The 11,191-nt window shown below is 31.2% G+C and overlaps 1 protein-coding gene across 1 annotated transcript; it reads left to right on the top strand.

Annotated features, from left to right (window-relative positions):
- The first annotated feature begins 4,600 nt into the window (after positions 1-4,600).
- Positions 4,601-8,148, top strand: LOC129299237 (uncharacterized protein At4g28440-like). The gene is made up of 2 exons (XM_054937702.1): positions 4,601-4,966; positions 7,680-8,148. The coding sequence occupies exons 1-2, from the start codon at positions 4,708-4,710 to the stop codon at positions 7,868-7,870; spliced, it is 450 nt and encodes a 149-aa protein (XP_054793677.1). The 5' UTR covers positions 4,601-4,707; the 3' UTR covers positions 7,871-8,148.
- Positions 8,149-11,191: the final 3,043 nt, after the last annotated feature.

Here is an 11,191-nt window from a genome sequence, read left to right as displayed (position 1 = left end):
AATTCTTTATGGACTTTTGATGATGATCAACCAATACTACACATTTCCCAGATGTGACGTTCTTTATGGGTGAAAAGCCATGTCTAAGGGAGATATTTCAGGGTGATTGATTGCTGATACAAACTGCAAACATGTGTTGTCTGAAATCTGAGATTAGTAGTAGTAACTTTATATTTAATAATAAAAATATGATTTAACGATAAGTGTAGTTTGATAGTCATTAAACAGTTAACAAACCAACACGTATTGGCCCTTGTGGAAGGGGCAATTTAATTCCATAAACATGAGGTGTCAGGTTCAGATCTGTGTGTCAACCTAAAAAACCATCTCAAGAGAGTTATCTTGGTTGGGTTTCACCAATGCTCGATTTTGATTCAATGTAAAACACCACATTACAACTCCTATTTTTAGTAATGTCTACTTGAGAAAGACAAGTGAGAACCAAGTATATGATCAACTGATTAGATTAACTAAAAAATTTGAGAATAACTATCAAAGCTGTAAATTGAGGAGAATGAAAGTGCCACTTGATATTTATTCGACAAGGTTGAGGATTCAATTGGTCAAGGCCGAAAGATACACATTAAGAGACCACGCCTTTTGAACCCAATCGACAATGCTGATTCAGGAATTGTAGTCATATAGACCTTGTAATAATTAAGATTAAAACACAAGAATCAAGAATACAGGCTTATAACCTACTCGTATAACCTGCTGTTTCTTCTTCTTTTTTTTTAAAGGACAAGCGAGTGTTCAAAAATTGAGGCACTTTTATGCAAAAAAGGAGCTCGTTTTAATCATAAGATAAAACTAGTTTGGATTACTTGTTTAAACTTCTATAAAGTTTTACCACTAAAAATTAAGATGTTTTTAGAATAATTTAATTTTTAAATTAAATTTAAATTTTATACTTTAAAATTAGAATTTATATTACTTATTCTTATTTTTAAATATTTATAATTTTCATTTTTTAAAAAATAATGTGTAATATATAATGTAAAAATTAAATTTTTAAAATAAAAATGTGTTAGAAATAAAAATAAATTAAAAAACTGCTCCAAAATTAAATAATTAATAAGGGCTGAACTTGAAGGAAGTGGCCGATTTTAAAGTAACAGAACTTTTAGCCTTGAACCCATATGGGTCAATGGATCATGCACGAAAACCGATTTCATATAGGTTAAACCCGCTTGTTTACTGGTCAAAGAAAAGCACTTGGGGATGACTGCATGAGGTTAGCACATAGTTAATATTATCTTAGGATGAAGTGTTCGATAATGAGTGGATTATGAGATTAGTTCAAGCAAAAATGATTAACACAAAGAAGAGAATCCAAAATTATGTGAAAGAGTGTTTTCAAGGGTAAAGCATGTGAGTGGGATTTGCTAAAATTGTGTAGATAAATGTGCCGAATTTATATTGCTATAGTGTATTTAGTGATACGCACGTTTCGCCCTATTAACTAACTATTACGTGCAACTACCCAATTCCATTATTGCTGGTCCCATGTGGTACACAGTAACAACATTGTTCATTCTGGTCTGTATTCATTGATTATGTGACTTAGGCCCAATTGAAGATATCTTTTTCAAATGTGTTTTTCAGCATTTATACAATTTTAAACTTGAAATTTGGTGTTTCAGTGGGATATAACCTCTCCATTGAGTGTATGTTTGGATAACAAACCTTTTACATTTACAAAATACTTTTGGAGATTTTTTTTTTTTTCCTTTTGAGTGAGAGGCCACAGATAAACTATGCTATTTGACATGAATAATCATGTCATTGTACAAAAAATTCCTACAATCAAGAGGCAGAAAATTCAAAATAAGTACATTAAAATTATCAATAAAGACTTGATAAGTCAATCAATTTGTGCATATATTTACTTCTTTGAAAACATGATCAAAGATAACAATTTAGTCTTATGAAATGAGATCTCTAATATCATTACTTTTGGAGATTTTCAAATGTCAAAGTTGTTTGATTTTTTAAAAAAACTTCAAAGCATATTAAAAAAGTCTATTAAAAAAGCTATGAAATATATTTTTGAAGAACTTAACTTTCACTTACTCCCCAATTTCCAGTTTTCAATTTGAAGGTGAGCCAAAATTGCCAATTTAATTTCTTACCATAAACTTATATATTTTGAACAATCCAATTATTTTTATTTAATTTTTATAAAATATTTTTTATGACATTTCCTACATTATTTTTTTATGTTTTTAGTGAAAGAATATTAATTTTTATTTTTATTTTGAGTGAAACCATTTATTTTTAAAATGTATTTGTCTAAAATATGATCATGATTTTGCGATCCCTTATATTTGGTACACTTCCTTTCTCTTAAATGACGATGCTTAGTTTAGTATGTTATTTATAAAATATATGTAAACCAATTTTTTTAAATATATCAATATTTGAATAACAAAAATTACTTATGATAAGATTCATATCTTTTTTAGTAATTACACATATAAAAATACTTTTTATTATACATTATTCAAATAACTTTCAGTTTATCAAATTGACTTTTAAAAAAAATATATTTAAATATAAATTTTGTTATAATAATTAACATTACTAGTTTAACTTTTGCCAAATTAATTTTTAATAAATGAACTTTTGGCAAATGAAAAACCAAATGGGCACCAACATTGAATCATTTTATTTGAATTATATTATTACCCAAATAAAAACAAAAATCAATAGGCAATTCCCCAATTGAACTGCTCCATGGTGTTCATTTATGTTGGGTTTCTTGGAAGGCAAAACATTAAAATTAAGTGTGTATCCCATCACATGACTCTACCACATGAATCTACAATAACAAAATAATAATAATAATAATAATAATAATTACGGATGGCATTTTCTTAGAGAAATTCTTACATTCACACACAGCTTACTTTTACATTTTCTAACAAAATATAGATTCAAATCATATAATTTGATTCCCACATGGCATTCACCAATGAGATCTAGATTCTATAGGTGTCTCAAATTCTTTTCAGAGAGTGTCTATACTATAATCATTAAATTTATTCAATATTTGAATGCAAGCTTAACCATAAATAAGTTAAATGTTGGGATATTAATTGTGAGTTAGTTTGACGTGGTATGGGAAAAAACTCTCATATTGAATAGAGTTGAGTTAGAGAAAATATATATAAGTGAAAAAGACATATAAACTCATCACTTTAAAATTTTGGTTAAAATGTTATGTCATCTCACTTATATGCATTTTTTAGAACTATTGGGTAGCTTAGTTATGTTCTTCCCTCTTTCAAGATGCTTCTTGAGACTAACAAGTTGCATCAAAGCTCTTTTTGGATCAAAGCTCTTTTTGGGAAGGAAGGACTAAGTACGACGACTGTGGAAAAAGCTTTAGAAACCTACAGTTGTTATTGGGTTGAGCTATTTATAGCAGGTTGAAATCTTTAAAATGTAGGTAAATAGGGGAAATATAACTATGAGTTGGCTTGACGTGATATGAAAAAAAAATAATTAACTTAAAGAAGAGGTATATAAATAAAAAAAGCCTATAATCTCAAATGTCTTATAATTTTAAATTAAAATGTGGTGTTATACTCGCTATATAATTTCTCTTGGAACCATTAGGTAAACCAATTATATTATCTCCTAGGTGTTCTCATCCACGAGTTATGTGGTCCACAATACTCAATATTTGGCATGCGTGGCATAATCTTATAATAAAGACATAATAAGTATGACAGACAAAATTTTACTATTATTTTTGGCTGACTTGATACACACACATTACATTACATTACACTTATTTAAAAATTGAACTATTTACAAGCCCATAGCAGTGGAACTTGTTTGGTGTAATTTATGAAAAAAAGCTGTGTTTAATTTATTTAAAGGGATAACATATTTTTAATTTATTAATTTTCCCTTGTCTGATCAACTCTATCTTTGAAAATTAATTCAATATAACTTAATTCTTGTAGTTCATTAATTAAAATAATTATAGAAACTGAGTTATGCCGAATAAAAAAATTATCAAGATTAACATTAAGTTATTCTAAGTCAAGAAACTATAGAAATTAAATTGTTTTAAGTTAAAATTTAGTAGCTGAATTAAAAATTATATTTTTATTATTTAAATATAAGTTGGTTTTAATCTTTTTAGCCACCTTGCTAGCTCAGCAAAATATTTGTATTTACCCATGATGTGAGGATTTTATTGGGAGCAATATATAAATATGTTTGTAAATGCTTTTTAAATTTGGATACATATCCTAGTATTGGAAAGTTTTTGAATCTAACTCACCTAAGTTTTTTTGGAATAATGATAATAAAAATATTTGTATCTACCCCACCTTTGTTTTTACTCCATGTTGGTACATGTTATTGTTAATTTCTTTTCTTTTTGATATAGACATGTTTGTTTTTTTGGATAGAAAAAAGACTTGTTTGTTAATTTCTAATTGGAGTTGTTAAGTAATGGGCTTGGCCCTGAAGCCCGCGATTTCCATTAAAACCGTGAAGTTCGGTAACCACTGCCATCAGCAATCCGGCCCAAAATGAAATTCCCAAATTGCAAACTAGGGTTAGGGTTTAACACTAGCCATGGCCAATTGATTCTCATTTCCCTCACACAGACACAGGTCTCCTTCGTTTCCTGCATAGTAGAAACATAAAAAACACTGTGCTCCAACCTGAGAATTTAAGCTTCCAATCATGTCAACACCGGCGACGACGGGGACTGCGGCGGCGAAGAGAAAGCCAGTGTTTATCAAGGTGGACCAGTTAAAGCCGGGTACCGGTGGCCACACGCTGACCGTGAAGGTCGTCAGCTCTAAGGAGGTGAAGTCGATCATTAATCGCGGTGGTCGATCGTCAATGCTTCTGGCTCGTCCTTCCCGTCCAACCCGCATCGCCGAGTGTCTCGTGGGTGATGAAACCGGGACCATTATTTTCACGGCTCGTAATGAACAGGGTATGATAAGAATATTTTTAAATTCACACGAACCTTTCTGATTTGGTTATTCTACGTAAAGTGACTGCTCTGTTAACGTTATTTTGGTGTGCGGATTAGTATTTCAAATTTCGGATACTTCTTACTTGTATTATTTGAAGTCTTTGTGGTTTTCATCCGCTTGTGTGTGTTTCAGTACTAGGACTTTGGATACAAATGAACAGGTACAGAGACGTACAAACTTCCCCCATGAAATGGAAATTACCATAGCCTCTTGTCCTGTTTTATTTATTTTTAGAAAATACGTTTCACTTATTTTTTTAGTTTTATGGGCAATTTTCTCATTTGGTTTTGTTAAAAAAGGTGTTAAATCGTCATGGAACGGAAATTACCGTTGCTTGTTGGCTTTCGCCTGTTAGTGCTTGTTCAATCAATTGCTTGTCCCTTGGTAAAGAACAAAATCCTCGAAGTACATCCTCTGCAAAAGGTGGCCGCCTTCTCTCAGGCCACCAGTCACTGTTTGGGCCCCACCCCCACCCTCATGGAGCGTTGGGTTTTAGCCCCGTATGGCTGAGAAATGGGAAATGTAAAACTGTAAATAAGTGACACATTCCACCACTTAGGTATCTTCTGTGTTGGGTAGTTTTCTGATTTGGTTTTGGTTAAAAAAAAAAAAAACCCAAATTGAGGGAATGTGAATGATTTACCGGTAAATGGAGTAGGATAACTTTTTGTTTCAGGGAATGTATGTGCGATTAACTATATATAAGCAGTATGGCTGTGATCAAGATGGTGGTGTATTTAGCGGGGCCTATCTGTAAATCATTCACGGCAGTATTAATGGCGCATTTTGTTGCCATTCCTAATCGGTATGAGAGGAGTTTGAAATATTGAGAATATCTTTGCCTCATTAAAGCTGCCCAAGGTGAAGTTTCACAAAATAAACTAAAAAGGGGAAAAACAGCACGATGTGAGCAATTTGAGTCATTGGGGTCCAAAGGTACATGTGTGGCATATCAGTAAGGTTATTTTTAAATTATTAATGTTAATTGTATGCAACTGTAAACTTTTGGATTTCAATTGTACTGGTATTGTTGTATATAATATCCTTGATATTCTCACTATAATTATTGGATTTGTAATAGACTATTATGGTGATTTTATTTAAAGATCATTGATTAGCCCATGATTATGTTACCAAAACAATTACTAATTTCTGTATAATAACTTAAAGACTAAAGATAAGATAATCTGTTGAATGCGGATGTCTCAAGTGGTGGCCCAAACGACAAAAACAACAAGCCTTATCTCAATAGGTGGGGTTCGTTATATGGATTATATGATGCCATTGTACTTAATGGTCGAGCCCAAATAAAATAAATTAGTTTCTACTGTTTTTATTTAATTTCTGATTTTATTTCTTATTTATCAGTATATTTCTGTCTTTATTAGGTTAATCAGAATCTGATTTTAGATTACAATACCTTTGTATGTTTAGATAGATTCTCTTGAGCGGCAGAAACCCTAGCTGTCTCTCTCTCCTATATGTATTGCACACTTAACAATGAAATTTTTTGACGCTGAGTCTTAATTGCTCAGCTAATTTCATAACCAAGATAAGATTTGCTTTATATTTTCTATTGTTTAAAAATATAAAATTGCTTTCATCATGTATCAAAGTGAACATTTTTATGGTTTTATGTTCTTTGTTTTAAAAGTCTTGTGTAATCTGCTTATGCTTGTAATTTCATTTCTTAACTATGAGATATACATTTTTTCACATTTAGCTTAACAAATATACTTTGTCTTAGGGATATGTGCATTGAGTTTGTCAGAGGCAAACATGCTCATTGTTACAACTGCCAGTGCTGAGGCAGAAAGGGTCATTTTTCAACGATGAGTCAAAATTGTAGATTTCTTTGCTCCTTTGTATGCTTTTTGAGTGTTCTAATTTGAAAAGAATGGTGATAGATAACAAAGGTGAAGCAGTTTTCTTTTTCTTTTTTTTTTTAAATGATTGGTTTGTGGTAGGTAGACTGGACTGCTCAAGCCAGCTAAAATAAAATATTTCTGCCATTTAAATTGCTGTGTCATGAGATTCATCCTCATAGGACTGAATTAAACTGATTTAGGTTGTTCAGCTGTTGATTCCAGTGATTTTTAGCAATCCTTTGATGCATATTGCTGAGGGTTTGTATTGTTTGTGATATGTGAGGTGGATTTGGACTTTAATCACTTGTTAAGCAAGTGTGCTTTTGTTGAGAAAGATGCTGCAGATACGGTTACAAGTTCCTAAAGGGTATTGTTGACGACTGAGCTTAGGCACAATCTTTTGGTTGTTATCAGTTTATTCAGTGAGAAAATTGTGTTTGAGAATCTTATAGCAAGTACTGAAGAAACTATATCCCAAGTTTTGCCCTTTCAAGAAAATGTGTTTTTTGACTTATCTTCTCTGTCAAGTTGGCAATGGGAACTGGCTTATCTTAGACCGTTACGTTTCAGTTGTCCTTTTTGACCCACTTAAAATTTGTGCTGTTATTTAATCTTTATTGAAATAGATGTAGTATGTGCGTTGCTAGCCTCTTCTATAGAGATACTTGCTTGTTTATTTTGTCAATAACTTATCCTCCTCAGACATAAATGTTCTAAATGCATTGTTTTATTGTAAGTATTCCTTCAAGAGGATGTCACATTGGTGCTTGTATGTTGACATGATTTTTGTTCTCCTGTACAGTGGACCTAATGAACCCAGGTGCAACTTTAATTCTACGTAATGCAAAGATTGACATGTTTAAGGGATCTATGAGGCTAGCAGTGGATAAATGGGGGCGAATTGAGCCTACAGAACCTGCCAATTTTGACGTTAAAGAGGATAACAATCTTTCTTTAGTTGAATATGAATTGGTTAATGTTGTTGAAGAGTGAGTCTGTCTTCTGGTACTGAATGTTTTGAAGTTACCGGAGGTTTTAGCATTTTCTACTTGCGCATTGAGACTGGCTGCAGATATTGCAGTTTTCATTTGGTACAGTCTTGTCTGATTCTTAGTTTTTGCAATTGCTGTGGCCTATGCAAGTCATAATATTTAAGATTGCAAATAGATTAGCTTCAGAAGGTGATGGTCCTTGTGATTAACTTGCAGAAGTACATATTTATCTCTTAATACATCATTTGGGGGAATTGTAATTCCTAGTTGTGCCTCAAACCCTTGACCAAATATTACTATTCCTGTCCGGTTTTAATTGGAGGGTGGCATATGATATAAGCACTTTACGACATGTTGAACAGAGATTATCAAACAATGCCTCTTGGTATCATAAACGGAACATGTAATTTGTACTGATGATGATAGATAAATGCCTTGAAATTTGTAAATGTTGTGAAAGTTTGATTAGATGTTGAGTATATAGTCTGAGATGCAGCTAATAACATGTACATGTTGACGTCCTCTTATGTTGAATGTGCACGAATTTGATGTCTCTTGGTTTCTGATGGACTTGATTCCATATTAGCTGAAAGGCACAAGGATTTAAGCAATATCATGATAAATTAGAAACCACATTGAAGAAGTGGGATATGACCTCAAAAGTTCTTCAACCCAAGAATTAGGTTTCCCCCAACTGCCTTCCCCCTTTTTACCAGGTCAAAATGAAAAAAAAAAGAAGAAATTCTGTTTTTTTTTCCCTTTCTCTTCTGAGGAGGACAGAATAATTTAGAACTTTCAGTCACAATGCCTGATAATAGTTATTTCTTTGTGTTATAAATTGTGAAGGTTTATTGGTTTGCAAGTTCTCGTGGGGAACATGCGTGGACATGGATATTTGGCAATTAACTAATGGGCGAGTTCATAGTTTTAAATTTCGAAATTTGACATCATCGAAAATAGGGAGAATTATGTTGGTTGATCTATTTCAAAATTGTGTAGAAGGACCTCAAATTTTCAAATCATTCTAAGGGACTTTGGTAATTTTCAGTAAAAAGTTAAAAAAATGTTTGGATCAAAATGCTTTTTAATCATTTTTTTAGATAATATAACTTGTCTCTAAATCTTTTAATTATTGACTTAATTCTTGAATTTTGAGTAGGTACATCTCTATTTGAGTTAAGGAATTATACAAACTTAAAAATATTATAAGTATTGAGTTGTTTCAGGTTAAAAAATTATATAAACTGATTTTTTTATTTTAAAATTCAGGAATTTAATTGATAATTTTAAAAATTCAATGACTAAAAGTTATATTTCTATTTTAATTGAAGATATTTTATTCCATATATATTTATATATTGATTGAAATTAGGTATAATCTTGTTTGAACCTCTCCCAATAGAAACTTGAACCTTTGTTCTCCATGTTGAGAGAGACTAACTTTTTTTTGCTAAATCCAACTATTGTTAGTCCAAATATATATGTATATCTATTACTGAAAATGATCTAGGTCCCTCAAATTGGTTTCAAAATTTTGAGGTCCTTTTGCATAATTAATTTTTAAAATTGGTCTTTTAACATAATTCTCCCTCATAAAAATACATATCAAAAGTAGAGTCAGGAATAAAGACTGAGTTTGAAAGTCCTATTTAAATAAAAGTTCAGGCTTAAAAAATGAAAAACTTTTAAGATAATTAGACTTCTAGGCTTGGCTCTGATAGACCCTAAAAAAAAGGGCTCTAACCCGGGTGACTCTTCAAACCCTATTTTTTTTTTTCTCTTTTAACTTAGAACACATCATTTAGCAAATGGGAAAAAAATATTAAATATGACCATTTCAAGTTCTAAGCTCTTTTCGTCTTTTAACTCAACCTTTCTTTCTCACTCTCTTCTTTCTCCAAGTTGCCTCACCTCTCTGCTAACCCTCTAGCTCTCTCTATCTTTCGGCTCACTTCTCCCTCTCATCTCTTGACTCAACGTCTATCTCTTGGCATTCTATTGCTTCAATTTTTTTTTTACTCTCTTACTCTCAAGTAATTCCTCTTCAGGCATAGACATTTTTTTTATCTCATGGATGTCTAAATTTTCAATTTGATGCTTGCTTTTAAAATTTTAATTTGATTTAAAAATTCTAATTCTCATCTTATTATGTGAATATTATATTGATATGGCATATATATTTTGTTTATAAAACTTTGTTGTGAACTCTAATGCTATCAACTAACATGTATTTAGACTTTTAAATTTTTATTTATTTTCTAGATAATGCGACGTATTTAGTTTTTGTTAAATTTTAGAGTTAAATTATAATGTTAAATATTATGATGTTAAATTAAATTATTTTTAAAAAAACAATATTAAATTTAATATTAATTTTTTTTTGAAACAAGGCTTTTGAGCCGGCCCTCAAGATTTGATGAAAATTTGAAAAATGAACTTCAGAGCTTAGGCTCAAAAGGGCTGCGCTTGTCTTTTTTTTATCTCTAACCAAAAGTGCCAGTATGGTTGCTATAATGAAGGTATCTCATAACCGAAATAAATATATGAACTTGATTTTTTTTTAAAAAAAGGATAAGAAATCTTACCTTTTGCAAAATTTAATCTTTGGTTACTGTCAACTCTACAGTAAAAACAATAATAACAATGAGGTGGTATAATTTTATTGGTTGTTGTCTCTTTTTTAATTATCTAATTATTTATTATCAATCTTTTTGTTTATTTATTTATTAGATCTCTAACGAGCCATCTATTCAAATCCTCTCACACATCTGTTCCATTTTTTGTTTCACTGGGATCTCCCGCACGAAAGATTATTTTCACCCTCCCTATTTATCTCCCATTTTCTTCTTTTCTTTGGAAGCTTCAGTTTTGCATATATGCAAATGAAGCGATCGACTAACTTGTAGTAAGGATTTTGATCGAACGTCTTGAAGGTAACTTTAATTTACTGAAGTTCTGAACTCTGTTTCAATGATAAACTTGTTTATATATGGTCATCATTTATTGCCGCCGGAAGTTAATTTTTTTGGTTTAATATTTTTTTTTGGGGAAACTTGATTCACACAGCAGCAAATTGTTAGATATATCTCAATTCATGTATCATATAAAATTGAAGAGAGTAATGTGTGTGTACTTGAAGAATTCATGATCATTTGTTAGAGATATCTCGATTACCTCGAGTATAGACAGACGCACAACCTACTGGACCCCCGTAATCTTCAGAGAGTTCAGAGATAATGAAGATGAATGAAAACTATCGTGTGTTAAGTGGTTATCGACTGATCGGTTTATATGGACTAGATCAGTAACCGCTTTATTAAAT

The sequence above is a fragment of the Prosopis cineraria genome, unplaced genomic scaffold (genome assembly GCF_029017545.1).
Source record: "Prosopis cineraria cultivar Desert tree isolate PC_DT_omini unplaced genomic scaffold, ASM2901754v1 PC1091, whole genome shotgun sequence".
Classification (NCBI taxonomy): domain Eukaryota; kingdom Viridiplantae; phylum Streptophyta; class Magnoliopsida; order Fabales; family Fabaceae; genus Prosopis; species Prosopis cineraria.
This window is presented reverse-complemented; position numbering and strand designations above follow the sequence as displayed.